This window comes from Strongylocentrotus purpuratus, unplaced genomic scaffold (assembly GCF_000002235.5).
Source record: "Strongylocentrotus purpuratus isolate Spur 01 unplaced genomic scaffold, Spur_5.0 spur5_scaffold_1, whole genome shotgun sequence".
In the NCBI taxonomy this organism is placed as follows: domain Eukaryota; kingdom Metazoa; phylum Echinodermata; class Echinoidea; order Camarodonta; family Strongylocentrotidae; genus Strongylocentrotus; species Strongylocentrotus purpuratus.
Genome location: NW_022145594.1, coordinates 21,327,004 through 21,350,744, shown reverse-complemented (window position 1 = coordinate 21,350,744; position 23,741 = coordinate 21,327,004). Strand labels below are relative to the sequence as shown.

Here is a 23,741-nt window from a genome sequence, read left to right as displayed (position 1 = left end):
TTTGAATATGAATATAATATATGAATATGTTCTATCTATTTCAAGGGGATTATACCATGTACCGGTATTTAGATGTGTTCAGGTCCTGGAGAGTATCATTTACCATGTCCCTTGTATTGGAATTTAGAGCTTTGGATTCCTTGCTTGCTTACGTTACCAGGGTGGTCCAGAAATAAAAATTTAAACATATAAAATTGGAACGAAGAAAGAGTATGAAGTGATGTATGCGAAGCATGGAGGTTCTTTGTGGCTAGGCTCCAGGGCCCGTATTCAATTCAATACTTAGCATAAGTAAGAAATTTACTAAGCTGGCTAAGTTAAGTAATTTACTTATGTCGTATTCAAATCGCATTTTAGAATGATACTTACGTAAGACAAAATCTAAGTAAAGTACTTAATGATAAGCATTGTGACGTCATACGGTCAATTAAAATTAATGCGCAATTGATGCGTTGCAATAAATGCGCGCAGATATAATTGTGCGCAGGTTATAATACTGCGTAACTGAGAAAACCATTATGCCTGCCAATCAAGGACTCCAAATAAATGTAATTGGCTTAAGTCTGGTATGGAGATTTTGCTTAGTTTTAGGGTAAAATACGTAGCCAAAAGTGTGAATTGAATACCAAAATTGGCTAAGTATATTATCTAATCCAAATGCTAAGTAAAAAGCTTAAATTTTGTACTTAAGTATTGAATTGAATACGGGCCCTGGGCAATGCAATCGTATGACCAGAATTGATATTTACCTTTAAATTCAACTGATTTTCTGCAGATGTCGGTTCATATTTTGCTGATGAGTACCTACTATGTTCCATTTACTTCAACGGATCAACACCATGTTTTGGAGGAGTCCTAGCGTTGGATGGAATCACTGGTCAGGAGCTCTGGAGGCACTATACCAGTATGGAAGTCTTTGCCGTTAACTGCAATGGTGACCTGACCGGGGATGGGGTCAACGACTGTGCCATAGCAGGCAGAGCTGGGGTAAGTTCTGCATTTTATTTGCATTTTAATGTAATGAAACGATCATAAGTGCAAGTTCGACGACATCCCTTTGAGACGTGTGTTTATGTTTTTTAGTCTGAACAACCCTTTTTTTTCACAGGATAAACAGTTTAAAATCAAAGCAATTTCTTTCAAAGGGAAGTTTTACCAAAATATTTCTTTTACTTGTTATGCATAACAATTAACAAGTAATTGAAATATTAGATTTCAGAAAATCTGGGCATTTTTGTTGTATGTGTCCTTCAAAATTCATGTGAGTTCAACGATGAGATTCACAACAGGGCAATAAATTTTATTTGGCGGCGTCTGTTGACTGAAAAAATGCTTGAAAAAATCAGCATGTCAAAACACATTGTTTCCAATGAGAAAAGAAGACGATGCAAACTGCATACCTACATGTAAATGCCAATAAAACTACATAATTTTGTTTATTTGCATTTTAATGTAACAAAACCATCATAAATGCAAGTTCAACGACATCCCTTTGAGACATGTGTTTTAAAATTTACATGCATTTCAATTGGATGTCAGCGGACTTGTATCATTTTGTTTATTTGAATTTTAATGTAATGAAACGATCATAAGGCAAATTCGACGACATCCCTTTGAGGCGTGTGTTTATGTTTTTTGGTCTGAATATGCTATCACTGACAGCTAGGATAAGCAGTTCTGAATCAAAGCGAGTTTCTTTCAAAAGGAAGTTTTACCAAATCTCAAGATTAGGTTTTCATGTGAAGGCTGTTAATACATGCAGTACTTCTCCCTCTTCAAATGTTATTCTTGAATTTAACCCATTAACTACAGAGTTCATTAATCCCCATAGGCTTAATACAGTAGTCAACCAGTTCCAGTAGGCGAGGGTTTCAGTTGCTACATGCTGTACGTGACTTTTGCAGGATAAATGCTAGACCTGATGGTATGTGCTATTGTATGTATGTACATCAGTAGTTGTTGTGCTATGTATTAACAGCACAACTTGTGATTGATCTATACAAAGTGGCAAGAATTGTTTTCAATAGAGGTTTAAAAGTTTGGTGTAAGGCTCAAGTCAAGCTTGGCTGGTCCCTTTATTGAGCCATGGCCTTTGATATCCCCAATCCATTGAGGCCTAGCTAGCTGCTGATGGCTTTGTGGGCTGTTCTATTGTTCAGGATCAGATTTTGGAAGCTTTTGAAAACGTGAAGGCTTCAGTGATTCGCAGCTCGGCGCTTCTATTACACGTCAGCGACCATGACGAGATATATGATAACAGACAGACAACAGCACAAACATAGTGTTACATTGGCTTGCCTTGAGTATAGCCGAGATAGATCAGTCAGTTTGTAATTGTCAGATTGGCTGAGCTACATGTATTAGCATGGTTAGCATGTTATTCATGTAGTTATATACACTGTACATGTAGTACAAAAGATGCCATACATAAGTAGGTGTCTATGTTCATGTATGTTTTGCATTCAATATGGAAGATGGTTTTAGTATTTAACCCCTACAATATTGAATTGTCCCATTGCCCTACATGTATAGGCTTAAACCAAGAACAACCTGCCTTCTGCAGCTAGGCAATGGGTTAAGAGAATTCATATGATTTTCCCCTCTTTATCTGTCTCTTTCTGTCTCTCTCCCTCTCTATCTCCCTCTATCTCTCTCCCTCCCCCTTCTCCCTCCCCCTTTCTCCCTCTCTCTCTCTCCCCCTTCTCCTCTCTCTCCCCCTTCTCCCTCTCTCTCCCCTTCTCCCTCTCTCTCTCCCCCTTCTCCCTCTCTCTCCCCCTTCTCCCTCTCTCTCCCCCTTCTCCCTCTCTCTCCCCCTTCTCCCTCTCTCTCCCCCTTCTCCCTCTCTCTCCCCCTTCTCCCTCTTCTCCCTCTCTCTCTCTCCCTCTCTCTCCCCCTTCTCCCTCCCTTTCCCTCCCCCTTCTCCCTGTCTCTATCTCTCTCACTCTTTCTCTCTCCTCCCCCTCTCTCCTTCCTCCCACTCTCTCTCCCTCTCTCTCCCTCTCCCTCTCTCTCCCTCTCCCTCCCCCTCCCTCTCTCTCTCCCTCTCTCTCCCTCTCTTCCCCCTCTCTCTCTCTCTCTCTCCCTCTCTCTCTCGCTTTTGGCAAGGTTAAGCAGGGTTTGATTTATACCGTTCTAATGCTTGAGGTGGTTAGAATTGTCCTTCTTCTCATACTCACAACATTAAAGTATGGGACCACTGGGGACTGCAATTCATAAATTATCATGATGTTTCATAAACTTGAGCTTTGTTTTCTGCTATCTATGTCAACTCAATCATAATATATGTTGACAAAACTCTTTGTGTTTTTTTTATAACAGCTCTGTACAATTAACTTCTGTCACCATTTATGTTGTCTAGCTGTTTCCTACAGTGAGACCTGTACATGTACATGTATATACAGACTGCTGAAGAAAGACAAGAAAGGTAGTCTTTAAAGGTGAAATTCAAAGAAAATCACAAATATGTCAACTAATGTATCACTAGAAACTGGTAAGCTAACAGATGGCCATCGTACAAGCTATAGGTCAACTACATATCGGGTGATTTATAAAAATACAAATACAGCCACCTCCATAGCAGCTGGGATATCCGAGAGATTCGCCGGAAAAATAACGATGTTTTAATGACGTCACTATATGGACCAACACTACCCAAGCAGACGACATCCCATAGAGAATGAACATAATTGCAAAGCTATTATTTGTCAAATTATAATGAGTTTAGTTTATATATATGTAATGGCATGTCAAACCATTCAAAAGGGGATATGACCCGATTCTCATAACTAAAATCTTTTGCTTGTAAATACACAGGATAGGGGTTAATAAACAATCAAAGAAACCAGACTTTCAAATTGAAAACCCCTCGGAATGATACTAAGGATGGCATTTGTTCCCTCTTGAAACGCCGAACATACCCCGGTGTGTGCAGCTGAATATACAATGGCGTCTTATTTTGTTTACAAGCGACAGATTCCTTTATTTTTGTATCGCTTCATTTGTCATCAAAATAAAACCATGCGCGGGGTTTAGAGTGAGGCAATAGATTATACATTTAGTCTGACGGTAGTGAAGTAAGAGATAGAACTCAAGAGAAGATGAAAACACAGACACTGAAAATGTGTGAGATGTCATGGGGCATCGTCTGCTTGTGCAACTCATGTCCATACTGTGATCTCACACATCTCATCAGCGTATAGGAGAGCTCTTCAGGTGCCATGCCGGGGCTGTATTTAAGCGTTTTGTAATTTATAATAATCATTACTTCGAATGTTTCCCAGCATTGAATTTTGATAACCTTGTCGAATCATAAGTTCAACTTTGCAATAATGAAAATAAAGTTAGTTTTTAAAATTAATGAATATCTACTTTAAAGGCATGTGGTCTTTAAGTACAGATTCGTTAAGTAGAGGTTTTAATGAAAAACTTCAAGGAATACAAAGTACATGTATACATTTATATGGTCTCTACAGTGCATCCCCAAAAAAACTATCCACTTTTTAAATGGCTGCCGAATAAAAACTATATGATCCTGGGGGAAAAGTTTTATATGTATGGAAAGCTCATAAACTCAACTGTCAAGCTGTCAAGCTGTCAAGCTGTCAAGGGATTCCAGCCACCCCCTGAATGGTAATTATGTCAAGTTAAGAAGTGGTAGAAGGTGGCAGTTAAAGAAATCCCGCACTTCGAGGTACCTGAACTCTTTTGTTCCGTACTCAATCCGTCTGCTGAATGATATATAAAATGTAAAAAATGTATCACATGTATTTTATTTTGTTTTATTTGATTGTAGGAAATGATCAAAAATATATCTGTATTTATTATAGGACACGTATATTTAATTTCTTACAATAGCCATCTCTTTCTCAAATTAAATGAAAAGGTCTCTTTTCTATTTATACTCACATGTCGTAATATATTGCATGTTTATTAATACTGATCTCATACTGCCTTCAATAGGTATTCATATTTTATACATACTGCACTGAGTGCACCCATATTTAGGTTTCATGTATAGGGACAATAATTGTTGTGGATCTATCGGAATATCAGGATATATACATTGTTATTTTTCCACCATATAGACAATAACTATGATGAATCTCTTTGATTGTTAAAATGTTTGTGGTCAATGTCTGCCTTTTTATATTCTATTATCATAATGATATAATGAGTCAAACCAATAATAATAAAAATACAAATAATAATAGTAATAATAGCAATAGTAATATTGATAATAATATTAATATTTACAATGTTAGATTGTTTTGGTAATTACTCTACATACATGAACAAATATTGAATATACAGGTGTAATATAAATTCAGAGGAAATATCTATATAATGTGCTATATGTTTATTCTCTCTATACTAGTTTTATGTTGTATGTATCATGTCACATGTACATTTTATCTATTTTTTTTCTTTTTTTTTTTCTCTCTGTGAACAATGCATGTAAACGAAACGAATTTCCTTCTGTACCAATAAATTTGAATTGAATTGAATGTATGGAAAGCTCATAAACTCAACTTTCATATGACACAAAAAAGTCTGAAAACAATTCCTGCTTGGGTGAGCACTGCTCACTTTTGTAAAGGGTATGAAAATTTGGTTGTGCAGGAATTAGCCTTCCAACTTGGGAGAGGTAAATCCTTTGGAGCCTACAAAATTGAGGGTGATATGATACATTCATGATTTGCTGAGTGAATTTCATGGTTTATTAAACCAAACTTTTATTTTTTTTATTGTAGCATTGTAACTTTCCCTGGTAGACTCAGTGGCGTGTTCATGGGAGTCAGGCTGGGGTGATGGTACATGTTGTAATTTCCATGTTACAAACTGTTATTTTTTACATCTGTGACTTTGAATAAAAGCCTTCACCCCACATTTCAATTACCATTTACCTGAAGAATAAGTAGCCGACATCTTGGACATTCCTTTTTTCAACAAACCGTATTTGAATACTCAATTAACATAATCCCTACCTGGGTATCAAGTAAATCAATGAGATGTTCAACGAATCTTACAATAATTGAAATGTGGGGTGAAGGTTTTTATTCAAAGTCACAGATGTACAAAATAACAGTTTGTAACATGGAAATTACAACATGTACCATCACCCCATCCTGACTCCCATGAACACACCACTGAGTCTACCAGGTAAAGTTACAATAGGCCCGTCTTCACTATCTCGAGATTGCCAAATATCCAGCTATTTGAACTATCCCGATCGCAAACTATCCAGCTATTTGCGTCTTCATTAGACCGAAGTAGCAAATTAGCTGGATAGTTGGTCGGGATAATATCCCAAGATATCTCGGTCTAGTTTGCAAAATATCCTACTATTTCCCAACTAGCGGGATAGTTTGCGACCGTCTTCATTAGACCGAAGTACGGAGTCAAATATCCCGATCCCATCATGCACAACGATTTCCGGTTTTCCTCGCCCAGTATGCGATCTATACCGCTCAGCGCACTGACCTTGAGGCTCAGCGCCGCGCTAGTACAACTAGTAAACACGGAAAACCGCAAACTAGACCGAGATATCTTGGGATATTATCCCGACCAACTATCCAGCTAATTTGCTACTTCGGTCTAATGAAGACGCAAATAAGCTGGATAGTTTGCGATCGGGATAATTCAAATAGCTGGATATTTGGCAATCTCGAGATAGTGCAGACACGCCTAATGCTACAATAAAAAATACAATTCATATTCACTCATGCATTAAATGTCAATCCCATAAACCACAAATTTCACTCAGCAAACCCAATTTCATCACAATTGATCATAACATGGTCATACATGTCATCCTCAATTCTGTAAGCTCCAATTTACCTCTCACAATTTGGAAGGCTAATTCCTGCGCAACCTAATTTTCATACCCTTTACAAAAGTGAGCACTTCTCACCCAAGCATGAATTATTTTCGGACTTTTTGGTGTCATATGAACGTTGAGTTTATGAGCTTTCCAAACATATAAAACTTTCTCCCCAGAATCATATATTTTTTATTCAGCAGTCATTTCAAAAGTGTATAGTTTTTGGGGGGATGCATGGTATAGACAGGTAGTTTCTCTATAGAGGTGGTCACTAAGGGTCACTAAGGCAGCTTTGACCTTGAATCCAAAGATTTTCATTGATATAGCTTTTGTATTCATTTTTGTTGTTGCCACAAATGTCTTTTAACCCATTGACTACTGAGTTCATTAATTCCCATAGGCTTAATACAGTAGCAACTCAGTTCCCTTTAATAGGCAAATGGTTAAAGGTAAAGACCAGTTTTGGAAACGCCCTCCTCTCAAAAAATGAAATGGAAGCTCTTATTACCAATCATGTGAAAGAATATGTTTTGACTAATACGTGATCATACAAATTTTGCTGAGAAACCGCCTACTAATTGATATATTTGGTAAATTATTATACATATGTATCTATTCGGACCTGATAGATATAGCACACTTGTGAGGGTAGTCCCATATACATCTTTCTGTGTACAGTGCTCGTAACCTTAACAAGACTGGGCCAAATTTCTTATCATTTTGATGATTCCAGAACCTTGCAGTACACACCAATACTTATATGCTAGATGATCAACCTTTTCTGATCGATTCCACAACGTTTCTTTCACAATGCAATCGCATGACCATAACTGGTCTTTATCTTTAAACAAAACAATGGAATTGAACTGAACTGAATTGAAAGCTTTAAAAAAATTCACTTTTTACCTGAAATCACACTTCTCTTTCACAAATGTTTTTCTTCTGTACCAGGTGATGGAATTAGTTGATGGAGCTAGCGGGATACTACTTTGGAAGTATCATGTACAGGAATCAGACGAAGCTCTCAGCAACTTCTACACGGCCCAGTTCATCCATGATGTCGATGACGACGGTGTGAGAGATCTGCTCAATGTCCTGGGGGGTGACCCTATCAGAAAACCAGGTAAAATATTAATTATCCTTAAAGAGAAGGTTGAGTTCTGGGAAAAGGTGAACAATAATTTTAGAGCATTATCATTGTATTATCAATGCAAGTGTGAAAAGACATCAAATAAAAAATGTTCTCTGAAAAGCATGGCCCTTCAAATGCCTTAATATTCTAAATGTGGCATGTAACATCATAAAAATTGGGACCAATTTTTATGCCACATCTTTGTGTAGTCCCATATATACATCTTTCTGTGTACAGTGTTTGTAACTTTAATAGTTTATTAAGACTGGGCCAAATTTCTTATCATTTCGATGATTCCAGAATCTTGCAGTACACACCAATACTTACTTGCTAGATGATCAACCTTTTCTGATTGATTCCACAATGTTTCTTTCACAATGCAATCGCATGACCAGAACTCAACTTTATCTTTTAGCCTCGTTCAGATATGACCCGGCGAAACTACAAAGTAAAGTGGAATACAGTGAATGTGCGCAGGACCTTAAATTTGTTGCACGCCCTTGCGATTCACTTACATGTGAACAGATGCTGCAGTCTTTGTGGCGGTTTACCGCATCATGCCAGAACAAGCCCTATTCTTTAAAAAATGTATTTGGTAGAGACCCTGTTAGAAAACCATGTTATGTAATCATGAGATTGAGATTGAAATTGAAAAGGTTTTATTATAATTGCACTTCGCAGCCAGATGGCTGAATTATGAACAATTTACATTGGCAATAATACATACAAATGTGGTTTGACATTCTCACAAAGTATAATATTCATGATTTGCTGAATGAATTTAATGGCTTATTAAACCAAACCTTTATGCATGAGTGAACAGGAATTGCATTTTGTATTGTAGCATTGCACCTTTCCCTGGTAGACTCAGTGGTGTGTTCATGGGAGTCAGGATGGGGTGATGGTACATGTTGTAATTTCCATGTTACAAACTGTTATTTTTTACATCTGTGATTTTGAATAAAAACCTTCACCCCACATTTCAGTTACCATTTACCTGAAGAATAAGTATTCCTTTTTTCAACAAACCGTATTTGAATATTCAATTTACATAATCCCTACCTGGGTATTAAGTAAATCAATGAGATGTTCAACTAATCTTACAATAATTGAAATGTGGGGTGAAGGTTTTTATTCAAAGTCACAGATGTAAAAAATAACTGTTTGTAACATGGAAATTACAACATGTACCATCACCCAATCCTGACTACCATGAACACACCACTGAGTCTACCAGGGAAAGTTACAATGTTACAATAAAAAATGCAATTCCTGTTTACTCATGCATAACAGTTTGGTTTAATAAACCATGAAATTCACTCAGCAAATCATGAATGTATCATATCACCCTCAATTTTGTAAGCTCCAAAGGATTTTCCTCTCACAAATTGGAAGGCTAATTCCTGCGCAACCTAATTTTCATACGCTTTACAAAAGTGAGCCGTGCTCACCCAACCATGAATTTTGTTCGGACCTTTTGGTGTCATATGAAGGTTGAGTTCATGAGCTTTCCATACATATACAACTTTTCCCCCAGAATTGTATATTTTTTGTTCGGCAGCCATTCCAAAAGTGTATAGGTTTTTTGGGGGCGCACGGTATAGCAAACAATGCCTAATCGGTGCCTTTGGGTACCCCATGATCCCCTTTTTCTTATGTTAATTGAGAGCTGATTTGATGAGAAAACCACCTGTCAGTGACCTTGCAGGGAGGTCTAATTCCCCTGGCCAAACTAATGCAGACAGGCTTTTAAAATGATGTACAAGATCTGAGATTTTTCTAGTGATTTCAAATGACTGAAATCACATTTTTTGACTTTTATTCTCCTTTAAAGCCCCATTGTCCTACTTGTAGCTACTTGCTCCCTCTATATTGAAAACTTCCCCAATCCGTGCCTGTCGGTCCGCCATGATCCTCTTTTTCTTTTGTCAGTTGAGAGCTGAGTTAATGAGATAGCCACCTGTCAGTGACCTCGCTGTGTTGTCTAATCCCTTATGGCCCAGTAGTATTGACGGTCTTTTAGATAGAGTGATGTGTAAACTTCAAACCCTTTAATTTGAACTTGTTTGTTTTCCATACACGCAGGTGCAGAGGTGGAGCACAGTGGAAATCTGATGATACTGAGCGGATTTGAAGGTAGCGTAATCAGTAGGTGTGAAGTACCCGACAGGATGGAATCATACTATTCACCACAGGTTAGTTCAATACCCTGTTTACACAAGCAGATGAAAATCGTAGAAAGAAACGCTGTTTGAAGGTAGCGTAATCAGTAGGTGTGAAGTACCCGACAGGATGGAATCATACTATTCACCACAGGTTAGTTCAATACCCTGTTCAAACAAGCAGATGAAAATTGTAGAAAGAAATGCTGTTTGAAGAATTATCGCAGGGCTATTCACCACAGGTTAGTTCAATACCCTCTTCACACAAGCAGATGAAAATCGTAGAAAGAAACGCTGTTTGAAGAATTATCGCGGGGCTGGAACAGCCTAGGACACATGGGTGTGCCACATCTATGTCTGGACCCCAAAAGTGTCAAATTTTAAATGCATACGGAGTTGATCTAAAAAGTTAAATCCGGCAAAGCCCCTCCCTAAAAGGTAGGGCAGAGCCCAGGGCCCCGTCTTACAATGAGTTGCAATTGATCGAAATCGATCGCAAGTCCTCCAATCAATCGCAAGTTTGCAATCTCCTATCTCTTTTGTACATAGTTGCGATTGATATCAATCACAAATAAGTTGCGATTGATATCAACTCTTTGTAATACAGGGCCCAGATTATTGTTCAACAGAAGGGGCGTACTCGTGAAAAAGGGTAGTGGGTATAATATTTAAAAAAACGGTTCATTTGAGATATATATTAAGTGTCTCAGTGCTTGACAGCTGGACAATCCTCGGTGCACCATCGCAATAAGCTCCACCCAATTGTTTGGTTTTGCACTATATTACGTTCTCATTAGACAGTCACATTACATTGGAACCCTGATTCTTAAAAGGGTTTTTGTTCTATCCAGTCATCAGCTTTGCAATACAATATTTGGGCAAGTTGCATTCAGAGGAGAGATTAAATTCATTAGTTCTGATATAGCTATATGGTTTTCATATTGCTTCATGTGTTATCCTCAATACCCTTGTACAGTGTAATATTTATACCAAGGTCAATGTGTACTTCAACAGGCCTGTATTGATATTAATATAGTAAACTAAGCTCCTTGAATTTTGTGAGTGGTTTTCTGGCCAGTTCGCTAGCCAATGCTGCCGTGTACCTGAGCTGATAGGCATGGCAATCATTTCTTTTTACAACATATTTCCCTGTGGTGATTGCTCTGCAGTCACTATCATACATTATATACCTCATTTTAAGATTCTTTACTAATCCTGTCTTCTGATTGGTTGAAAATGCAGTCATGTTCTTAACCATGCCCGCTAAATGAAATTCATAGTCATTTTTCCCGGCTCTACCGGTTTATATCCATTTTTCATAGCACTTTTTCCATGGCTGTGAAACGTGACGTCATTTTGCTGCGATCCCCATTTTGGTTTACGTGTTACCGTATAAGTTTCTTTTGTGCGATGACCGATGCGCAATACCGTTAACGGTGTTTGAGTGCAATTCGATTTTGGTCGCTGCATTCAGGCGACGAATCTACCAATCCACGCAGCGCAGACGACCGATCGCCATTTTGTGTACTAGTCTCGATCGCAAAATACTGGGGTTTTTTGTTTCCAATTTTTTGAGTCAACATTTTCCTTTTTTTCGGTATATAAAATATATATTGACTGCTTTTAATATTCGAGGCATAGTTGTTTCTATAGGGTCTCGGGAAACTCACAACCTGCTATGACCCCGCGGCGCAAGCGCCTTGGGGTCATAGCAGGTTGTGAGTTTCCCTTGACCCTATAGAAACCACTATGCCTCTCAAAGCAGTCAATATATCCTTATTATATTTTTGATCAATGAAATCTTGTTCAGTGATTGGTCAACAAAGCATCACGTGACCCAACATAACATTGCTATGATGGAACCGTGACGTCATCCATGGTATAGTGCACTATACCATGGCACTATATTATGGATGATGTCATATACATGTATATGCGATCGATCAAGATCAATGTGCTATCGGTCGCGGTATGTCCGTCTGCGCTGTTTTCACCAGCCAGAGCAACTGCAATATACGCTACTTCAGTGACAGTAAACATTAGTATTAATATTTAATTTATAAAGTTGTTTTGAAAAATATAAAACAAATATATCATGCATTTCAAGTCACTAGTGAAATTATGGATTCCTCGGCGACAGAAAGAGCACTATTTTCTTCGGGGCTACGCCCCTCAGAAAATAGTGCTATTCCTGCCACCTTGATCCATAATTTCAACTAGAGCCTCTCCGTGCATGGTATATTTGTTTACTAACCAAAAATGTTAGTTTATTCAACCATGGACGTAGTAGACTACATAACCCAAATGTAACCCTATACATAACCTAAAACCCAATTGCAATGTAATCCAACATCTTTGATGAAACAAATCTCAGAGTAGTCAACACTACTTCTACTACTGCTGCTACTACTACTATCACTACAACTACTACTGCTACTACTACCATCACTACTGATGTTTTCAGAAATGTTACCATATGATTGTTCTCTTGTAGATTTACTACCAGCAAGGTGGGAAAGCGATGGTTCTCTTTGGAACAGGAGGAGAGACAGTTGGAGGTTCCCTTTGGGCTTTACCCTTAGAAGATATCATTATTTGCAACATGAGTCAGGTATATGTTATGAATGATTACTATGATTACAATGCACTGCCATTGTAGTTTTAAACTTGAAGTTTGTGAAACTTTTAACCCTATTTTAACTGGGCTATTTCAGACCGGGTTTTTACTGGGGGGGGGGGGGGGGTCAATCTAAGATCTTGGCCGTTTCACCCCCGATCGCTGCCAAAATTTGCATACATGTCAAGTGAAGTGTATAGAATACTATGGTAATTTCAAATTTTTGACAAATTCACTCATTTTCATATTTATGGTAATTTATGCAAATAAGGTCATACAATTCACATTTTTGCCCATAAATCAGACATTATTCATATTTAAGCATTCTTTTACACTACATATATTTGTTACATACAATTGGAAGAGCCAGGTTATTCCTTATGTTATCTCATGTTTTAATAATTTCTTATGTATTTCATTGTTTTGTTAACTTATGTATTTTATTGTTTTTGTTGTTTTATTTCATTTATAACTACAATTCAACTATTTTGACCCAAAACAAACACTTAAACTTTAAAAAAGACTAAATAACCAATGTTTTATCTCTTTTTAGGAAAAATGACTTTTCCATATGTTTTGTACACAAATTACAAAAATGAGCGATTTTCGGCCTGACATGCAAAGACCAAAGGTCACATGACTTTGTACGTCTGATTTTCAAAACAATTGTTTTAAAAGATGCGTAAGACTCAAAGAAAAAATTCATGAAAAGAATTTTTTTTATATCTGCCGCGGTTTTAGAGTAGTCGCAAAATTTCTAGGGGGGGGGGGGTCAAATTGACCCCCCCCCCCCCCCAGTTAATATCGGGTTAAGATTTAAACAATATTGTAGGTTCACATGGCACTGCAACAGTTCACTACTCAAAGTTTAACATTTTTATTTTGGGGTTCAAAAGCATGCAATAGATGTACAAAAATTAAGGCTCATCCCATACTGGTATTCAGGGAAATTCCATTGAAAAAATATCACTAGCCGAAAATGATAAAATTTGTGGTAACTCCAGAAATATCTGTACAACCGTGCCATATCTTGTATCGAATGAGGGAGCTCTAAATACTCGATAATTTCATTGGTCAATAGGACCAAAGTGTGTAATATAATGATTTCCTTTAAAAAATAATTTTGGGGGGCAGAATTTTGTAAAAATTTTGGTTTAAAATTCCCATCTTTGATTACAGATTAGAAAATTGTGATGAATATACAAAAGACTAGTGATCATAGTTTTGCATGAGGTAATTAACATTCTAAAGCGAAGATATTTATTGACTACTATGAGAGGCATCACTGTTTCTATAGGCTCTCGGGGATGTTACATCCTGCTATGAACCCTTTGTGTTTTCTCATCCCTCCCCAGGCGAAGGTCATCTATACTGACCCTTACAAGGGTGTGATGACGCCCCCTGTACTTGTTGATCTGACCGGAGATGGCGTAAAGGACATCGTTATGTCCATGTTTAACTCAACCATTGTTGCGTTTAATGGTCAGAGCTATGAACAGCTGTGGAATTACACTTTGCCTTCTTCAGAATCATACAGGTTTGTTCAAATACACAATGGATAACACAAGGGATAACAATATCAAAATTAAATATAAGTTGACATAATAACATTCAAGATAAAACAAAAATATAAAAGTTTATACAACACCTACGTGGATCCTTGTTGGTCACATGATATTCAATAGATGTTATATTGCACGGGCATGCATTTCTGGTTATTTTGCATTATAAAAAGAGAGAGAGAAGATGTTTCTTGTTTAAAAGTATTAAATGAATTGTTAAATCTTAACAGACTGTACGTGGAACTACATGCACAAGAGATTTATCCAACATTTGCTCTGGTCATTATTTCAATAGTAAGGGTTAGCTAGAATCCTATAGGTAACACAGGTTAAAAGAGGATTATGAGATTGAGTCACGCCTTTTGAGTGGTGATGTTAAAGTTTGATCCCCAGACGTAAATAATCATCATATCTGATTGCTACAAGTACACAAACTATACCTCTATCATTGATTTGTGTAGTACTCCAGCTGCTGGTTTGTACAATGCATGATGATGATGTTACTGTGTGTTGTACAACGTACCTGTCACTAACTGTACCTCTTTCTATCTTTGATTCTTTCAGTACTCCAGCTGCAGGGTTTTACAACGATGATGATGTTCCTGACTTCATGGTCGTCTACAACTATGGGCCTGGCTACCCTCTCTACTACTACGTACAGGTAAATAAAAATGTCAGATTTGGGGGTCTAAAACTCACATTTTAGTGTAGAAATGATGGGTTATCAGTCTAAAACATGCTTTATAGGGAGGTTATAGTGCTGGAAGACTTTTTCAGATATTACATGCTAAAGTGCCCCAAGACCAAAGCCAACTGCAGCAAGTTTGGTGTGTAAAATAAAGGAAGGAATGTCACTTTTAAAGAAGGGAACCTACCAACATGAAAGCAACAGTTTCCCTGACATTGCTATAAGAACATCCAGAATTGTGAAACACCTTAAGATTAATGTGTTTGATTCACCACTGCATGGCCGATGTTTTGATGGTTTATTGTGTCACCTTTTTGTGGGCCACAAGTGACCAAGACAAATTGCATGACTTTTCACATCCAAATGAGACAGAGGTAACGAAGTTAAAACTGTAATAATTTGGGGTCACCACACTACTGTTGCCTAGACAGTGTGTAGCAAATTTGAGAGCCACAAAATGTCCGAACAGTCCGAACAGTCAGTTCGAACGGTCAGTCCTCGGCCTGTGTGTTAATGATCTGAAAGGGACGTTTATATGGATATTAGTGTTCACTGGATCTCGATCAAGATAGATTTGGCAATATTTCTGCAAGGGGTGAAGAAACCTCTCACTCTTTTACCCTGTGGAAAGGCCTCCAAAATGCAGACAATGTGGTTTGCTAGCCCAGGTGCCGCAGGCTGGCTAACGTTCTCCAGGTGCTGCTGTTTGTCGCGGCATGAATGTTTATGCCATAAATGTTATGTTATGTTAATCCAATCGGGAGGTACCATAGTTCAAATCCAAGTCCACAGGGTGTATTTTTTGCATATTGGAGTTGCATCGAGGTTGATCAAAGTTAAAATGTATTTTTAAATTATTTTAATATTTATCTTGATTTTGGTCGTTCTTTTATTCCTGTTCATGCCACAGTGAATGTTTGTCCAAAACAAGCCCCACATACATATTGAGTAATCTTACTTGAATGTTAGTGTGAATTAAAATTATTATACAGTTATTGACTGGCAGGGGGTGTAATATAACATTATTTGGACTGCTGAAGGGAGTTATATTTTCCCAAGTGGTTATATTTTCCCAAAGCGCGCAGCGCTGAGGGAAAATATGGTCACGAGGGAAAATATAACTCCCTTCAGGTCCAAAGAATGTTATATACCCCCTGCCAGTCAATAACTGTTATATTAGATAGCCTTTTTTTGTGGGGGGGGGGGGGTCCATATTTTTTTTTGCCCCGAAATTTAAAAAAAAAATTTGGGGACAATCAAAATTACGTAAAAATAATCTGTCGAGATAGCTCAAGAAAGAAAAAAACCTTACAAAAAAAAAAAAAAAAAAAAAAAAATTGGGGAAAAAAAATAAATAAGTAAATAAAATCTTACCCAAAAAAGCATTTTTTGGGAAAAAATGAAAATGTGGAAAAATTAATTTCAAGGGAAAAAAAATTCATGAAAAAAAAAATTTGAAAAAATATAATGACCCTTGGTAATGGTGTAATGTGTGTAATTGGTGACATACAGTCCTCAAGAGGGCGACATGCATTGATTAAAAATATATTCATTTCACCAGCCAGTAAAATATAACACCGAAAAGTGACCGGCCAGGAAAATATAACAATTTTGATCCTCGCAATTGATATCACGTGACGAGCTCTGGACCAATCACATCTCGGTATCTGTCTAAGCTATCTAATATATAGATATAGTTGTAATTCCTCTTTCTTTTGTGAAAGAAATCATAAAATTCTGTCAAGAAACTGTGCAGTAAATGACAGTGTCTGCCACTCTGCCATTTACCCATTGTACTCCTCATACAATACCACCCAAAAGTTATTGTGCATGATTTTGATGGGTATTTAACGATAAAATATTGATGAAAACACGATGAAATACCAAACAAATCACGATGAAAACACGATAGATTGCACGCTAGTAAATGATTTCCTCTATCGGGGATGCGTGTTACCTGCATAATCACACAATATTCTATCGTGTTTTACGGTTGATCAATACGCGTATTTGCAACTAGTCACGTCCTCTGCAAGCACATGTCTTACTCACCGCGCGCGCTTCGTCTTGATAAGTATAATTTGTACACGCAGTTCCGTATGTGTCTTTGTTTACGTCACAATAGAAAGTATTCACGTGTGAACATTACACACAGACTTGCTCACCTACATGTACGTACATGTATATGCATGGATGTCTTGACATGACTACATGTTTTGTAAATAAGTTTTTTTCCACGAGCTGTGGATTGATCGTCGTGAATGGCCCCTGCAAGGATCCTCTCAATACATGTAAAAATGAAGTTAAAAATTTAGACCATGTATCATGAATAGTAGGCTTACATGATTTAATGATTTTCTTTATTTACTATGAGCAAAAAATGTTGGTACTTGGTAGTGGTATTTAACTTTTCAACTTTCATAACTAATAATTTTTCCATGAACTTTTATTTGTTTAAATAACAGATTAATATCTTGGATGGAAGGAATGGACAACCTCTTCTCCAGAAAAACATCATTAGCTCAGGTTCTACAACCACTTCTCCCTTGACTGTAAGTACTGAGGGATATGGCAATGATGCATACTTCTACTGGAGACTAGGTTGTGAAGGGCATGAGCAAGAGACAGAGGCCTTTCATTTTCTTGGAGAAGAAGGTAACCATGCATTGTATTCATTTTTTTCTTTGAATACCTATATTTGAAATTGTCCTTTTAGTGATGGGTACATAATAAGATAAACAGTGGCATACATGGTAAATTAAAAAAATATTATTACCCGTATTAGACATCTGACCTGGTCATTTACAAAACCGTATCGCCCTAGTTTTCATTAGCAGTGGGAACAAAGGGATATATTCTTTGTATTTTCCTTGGTCTCCCTGCCCGTATAGACTTTGCATGTAGAGACGATTGAAAATATAGTCTCATATTGACCGCACTCGCACTGCTGGTTGACAAAGTTTGTTCAGTTCTTTAAGATTGTCATGGTTGATTAATATGTATTTGCTCTAGATGTCTGATTTGGATAACCATAAAAATATTGACTGGCTTAACTTTCGGGAGATACTCACAAGACCCATATTGCCCTCGTCTTTGACTCGGGGCAATATGAGTCTAGTTTGGGCAATATATGTGGTATCTCCCTCAAAGCCAGTGAATATTATATAATTATTTTTAAAGAATAAGTGGACATGATATCCTTCATTAGGAACTCCATGAATTAAGTAATGAATCTCTTCATCTCTATATTGTTTTCTTTAGTTTTGTTTGCACCATTTCATATTGTTGAAATCTCTTTATTTGTCTCTCTTTCTCTGTATATTTAAAACAAAGAGTCTTTTCTCCTACTAACTTTTACTTCAATTTGTCTCCCTCTTTGCTGTCACTGTTTCCTTGATGGGCCAAGTTTCTGTTAAAGATCAAGGCAAAAAATCCCTGAGTCGAACCAATTTTTGTCAGGAGAGGTTCAATACAGGATTTGTGACGACGGCAAGCCTACTGAATCAGCACATGGATGCTCCTGGGCAGAGTATCTATACTTCAGGTAATGTATATGATATACTTGTACTATTACTAGCACTGCTACTGGAACTACTTCTACTACTACCTTTACTACTACTACTACTACTACTTCTACTACTACCACTACCACCACTACCACCACTACTACTACTTATACTACTACTACTACTACTACTACTACAACTACTTCTAATGGTCCTTCTACCACCACCACTTCTACTACTCCTACTTCTACTACTCATTACTACTTCTACTACCACTACGACTACTACTACTACTACTACTACTACTACTACTACTACTACTACTACTATTACTACTACCACTACTACTCCTAATGGTCCTTCTACCACCACTATTACTACTACTGGTCCTTCTACCACCACATCTACTACCACTACCATTACCATGACTACTACTACTACTACTACTTTTACTAATGGTCCTTCTACCACCACCACCACCACTACTACTACCACTACCACCATTACCACCACAACAAATACTACTTCTACTACTACTACTACTACTACTACTACTAATACTACCACTACTATTACTACTCATTACTACTTCTACTACTACTACAACTCATCACTACTCATTGTCACTACTACTTCTACTACTACTAATAATAATAATAAGAGAATGCAATTTTTTCTTCTAATTTGATAGGAATAAAAACTATATATTTTAGTTACTTACTATTTAAGCAATAGTTTTTTGTTTAAATCTGCAAAGGGATATATGCCTGCAACATTTCAAGCATTATCAAATATTATCAACAATTTCTTTTTGTGCTTACCCTGATACAGCTGACCGCTTTGCAGATGAGCACAGATATGAAGTCAATGCTACTCGTATGGCCATGGACTACCTGGACAAATACCCTGAAGTAATAAATATTGTACTCAACGCACAGAAAGAGCAGAACGCACAGAAAGAGCAGAACGAGCAAAAATACGACAAGGAGCAGAAAGAAAACAACGAGCAGAAATACGACAAGGAGCTGAGAGAAAACAATGAGCAAGCATCGGTAGAACCATCCTCACCAAAGAAACAACATCAGGTAAGTTCATATTACAAGAACCAACAAATGCAGGTTTACATTTTTATTCCTCCGTTACGAAGTAGCCTGAGGCATTATGTTTTCGGGTTGACCGTCCGTCCGTACGTCCCGTTCTTGTGATCGCGTTATCTAAAGAACCAATGAATCGATTCCTGCCAAACTTTAGTCATGTATGTATCTTGCAGAGTCGATGAATTGATTAGATTTTGGCCTCACGAGGTCAAAGGTCACAGGGCTCATTATGTACGCAAAAATAGCTTGTGATCACATTAGAACAGATGGACAGATTACCATGAAACTCAGGACATGTATGTATCTTGCAGAGCCAATGAACTGAGTAGATTTTGGGGTCATGAGGTCAAATATCAAAGGGTCATACATATATATGAGAAAAAGCTTGTAATCACAATATTCTGAGAACCTGAAAATGGATTACAATCGAACTTGAATTTGACAAATTTCTTCTGTTTTGGTTTGTAAAATTGCTCTATAACGGAGGCATCATTTTCGACTGCACGCAGTCAAAGTTTCATCTAGTTTCTTATCTTTTCTTAATTTTACTGGTTTTCATGATTAAGTATAACATTAGAAATAAAAATCATGTTGCAATTAAACAAACTATTTCAAATAAATGTACAGAACATTAATATTTTTGTTTGCCTTAAACATGACTAAACTTTGAGTATAAATACTTACTTCTTGGACTGTCTGTAATAGGGGATGTACTATACTTAAATAGCTTTAATACTGTAAAGCCAGAAACTCTTCCAACATGACATTTGTACAAATGATTAATGGCTGTTTTTTACGGCAGGCAATGTATTTGCAACAACAAAAATTTAAATCATTTACATACATGTATAAGGGAATGAGCATGTAGTGTACAGCAAACCAGAAACTTTAAGAATATGATACGTTAAATAATCATAAGTGATAGACCTTTAAAAAGAAGAAATCTATTGGCAATAGTAGGAACATAAATCACTGGAATGAAGAAGGACATGCATGGAGTTTTGTCTGAAACGAAAATCTTTGCATAACATTAAAGGTAAAGACCAGTATTGGAAACGCCCCAATTTCAAAAAATGAAATTCAAGCTCTCATTACCAATCATGTGAAAGAATATGTTTTGACTAATACATGATGATAAAAAATTTGCCGGGAAACCGCCTACTACTTCATATATTTGGTAAATTTGTTTCTCTCATGGTCTGTGAGAGATATAGGGTAGTCCCATATACATCTTTCTGTGTATAGTGCTTGTAACTTTACGAAGAATGTGCCAAATTTCTTATCATTTTGATGATTCCAGAACCTTGCAGATGCTAGATGCTAGATGATCAACCTTTTCTGATCGATTCCACAACGTTTCTTTCACAATGCAATCGCATGACCATTACTGGTCTTTACCTTTAAAAGCATGAAATTTGTTTGCAATCAGAGCAACAAAGGACTTAATTGTAATGGAACATATTCATATATTTACCGTAAGACTTGAAACTATCCGGACACTATTGGCAAATTACAACCAAAATTTTCATTGCAAGAAATTCATTTTGCAACAAAATTATTAATCCTGAATCTGGTGTGCTCATAAAGTCTGCAGTAGTGAAATGTTCACTCTATACCCTGGAGACAAATCTAATTGCCAAAAAAAGAGCAAAATCAGGAATCTGGAGCACTCTTGATATTTTGAATATTGGCTAGGGTTAGTCTGGAGACAAATATAGTTACAAATATCTTTTTAAGATATTCTGACAAATTTATTGAAACATTAGTTGTCAAGTGTAATGATGTTACTGTGAAAACAGAATACCATGAGGGCAATCTTCATCACAAATACCAGTACAAGAATATACACAGACTTGAAGAGGAAGTTTAATAATAATAATAATGATTTTTAATTTGTATATAGCGCTTAATACAAATGTCTCTAAGCGCTTTACAAATATAAAGCTGTAGAAAAATCCAGAACAACTCAAAATACTAAAAATAGGATGGAATAACCAACTTCTGTGTCTGCAAATCACAACAGATCTCCCTTAATAATAGCCACATCATTCCCTCTCTATTACTTTCATCCTATTCAGACTCCCAAGCTCACAACCGCATCTCCACACACCGAGACACCTACACTTGATTTCCAGAGTGAGTATTATAAACTGATGGCCCGATTGTCTGCCTTATCGGACAATCTCCAGGATCAAGGTGATTCTCCCGGTGATGAGGATGACGGATTACCTGACCAAAGGGATCCTTCAAACAAAGAGACCAACTATGAACTAAGTACTAAGAAAAGTGATGATAGGAGCTCACCAGAACTTAGAGCAAATGAAGCAACAATGACCACTACCTTACCGCCGGATGATGATTCTTTGTTGGCTGGAGATATTGCAGGGAAGCTCAAGGATCTTGGTCTCCCGGATTCTTGGTTTGGATCTCCAAAGGAAAAGAAATCGGGAGGAGAAACGGGCGATGAAAATCCCTTCGATGACCTTGATGGCCTTTCAGAGGAGGAGATTGAGGACATCATCAAAGACCTCCTTGGACTGGACAGTGAAGGGAAGATTGGAGGAAAGACCAGTAGCTTCCTGTCCAAGCGCAATGCCAGGTTCTTAGATGCAAGGTCCAGCAGGTCCAAGGATGAGCAGCACCTGAGATCACGCCGTCATGCTGGGCTCCATGATGCAGGAGGGATCCAGAGACTCATCTCTACAGGAACCCTGGCTCCACCTCTTAGTCCAGTCCTGGATGACCTACCCAGCAACCCTAATAGCATCGATGTCATCTTTGCGACATATTGGTTCTATCCTAAACCCAACAGGGTGAGCTGCTTACAAATTTTCACTTCAACCCTGTATTTGTGTACATGCATTCTTTGTTGAATGTTATGCAAAGTTTTCTTGATGGATCAAAGCACAGATTTACATAATTGCTTAATGTGTGACTACCCACGCCTTCAAGCAATGAGGTATATGCTACATGTTTGAAACATGTAAATGGACGTATAACCAACATAGTAAAATGCTGGCAATAGTCTTGATGGCAGAATTGGTGTGAAATGTTTTAGCCTTAATAAGAAAGATGGTTCTTGGAAATATCCTTGCATTGTATGGATGAATAATATTAATAGCATTAAGTAGAGGAAATGAAATTGTAGTTGATGAAATTAGGAGGTGCTTGTAGTTCTTTAAATACAAGAAGTGGTAATAGTGGCTGAATTTGTGGTATCAATGCGATTGTAAACCAATAGTTTAGATGAAAATCCTTGGATCGTTTCTAATTACATTTTTTTTTTTAATAACATGTTTGGCAATCTATTGTTCATGACACGTTTCCTTTTTTCTTTTCTTATTCAGGTCATCACAGCTAAAGAGCAAAAATGCATTGACGATTGGATGGATAATGAAAAACAGAGAATGGATCCAAGCAGTAAGTTTGCATTTGTATGGCTAGAACTCAAGTGCAATCAATTTGCAGTGCCCTTGTCTGAGCATAGGCATAATTGGGCAATTGCAATAAAACCAAGCACTCAATGATAGCAACATTTTCATATGTATTATAGTGTAATAAAAATGTGAGCATCAAATATTACTTCTATAAATAGATATTTCAAGGTCTCGACGCAAGGCTCGACGTTCAGAACAAATTGACAGTCACTGACTGCTTAATTGTCATCAGGAGTTCCATATAGAATTTATGTCTTTATTAATCTGGTGGAGATGCTGACAGCACAAAGTTCATGTGTTGTACTGAGCGAGGCGGGAAGATTCGCCATGACTGAAAATTTTGACTCTGTGTACAATGATGTATATGGTTTATGAGACTGGAAGGTCAACAGCATCATAGGAATTGGTCTTGTGTGCCTTCTGTCAACTTCATGTACCGGAAGCATCATGAGAACTGGACGTACATAAGTCTAATTTTCTAGGTCTTATTTTGAATGGATTTTGTGTGCTTTTGTTTCTCCTACAGATGAGTATTACGGGCTTGACCATGATGCTTACGATCATCTGGGATCAGAACATTGTAGGAAGTTAGGTAAGACCTAGGTAGACTAATCCACATTTATGACAAAGATTTATCCTCATTTCTTTTTTGTAATGTAGAATGTACGGTGCCAATTCCTTGAGAACATTTTAAATCTCTTTAAGTGACCAGATAGACCT

General features: G+C 37.2%; 1 protein-coding gene across 2 annotated transcripts in view; it reads left to right on the top strand.

Annotated features, from left to right (window-relative positions):
- LOC100889377 overlaps positions 1–23,741 on the top strand; it is a 32,137-nt gene that overhangs the window by 3,948 nt on the left and 4,448 nt on the right. The window contains exons 3-15 of one of the 2 annotated variants that reach the window (XM_030977811.1): positions 776–987; positions 7,772–7,943; positions 10,038–10,088; positions 10,210–10,268; positions 12,609–12,725; positions 14,087–14,268; positions 14,858–14,954; positions 17,447–17,636; positions 18,388–18,525; positions 19,319–19,572; positions 21,663–22,397; positions 22,932–23,004; positions 23,548–23,613. In XM_030977811.1, the coding sequence (XP_030833671.1) occupies positions 776–987; positions 7,772–7,943; positions 10,038–10,088; positions 10,210–10,268; positions 12,609–12,725; positions 14,087–14,268; positions 14,858–14,954; positions 17,447–17,636; positions 18,388–18,525; positions 19,319–19,572; positions 21,663–22,397; positions 22,932–23,004; positions 23,548–23,613 (2,346 nt within the window). Of the gene's footprint in view, positions 1–775; positions 988–7,771; positions 7,944–10,037; positions 10,148–10,209; positions 10,269–12,608; positions 12,726–14,086; positions 14,269–14,857; positions 14,955–17,446; positions 17,637–18,387; positions 18,526–19,318; positions 19,573–21,662; positions 22,398–22,931; positions 23,005–23,547; positions 23,614–23,741 lie in introns of both variants that reach the window. The other variant, XM_030977810.1, reaches the window with a different exon arrangement.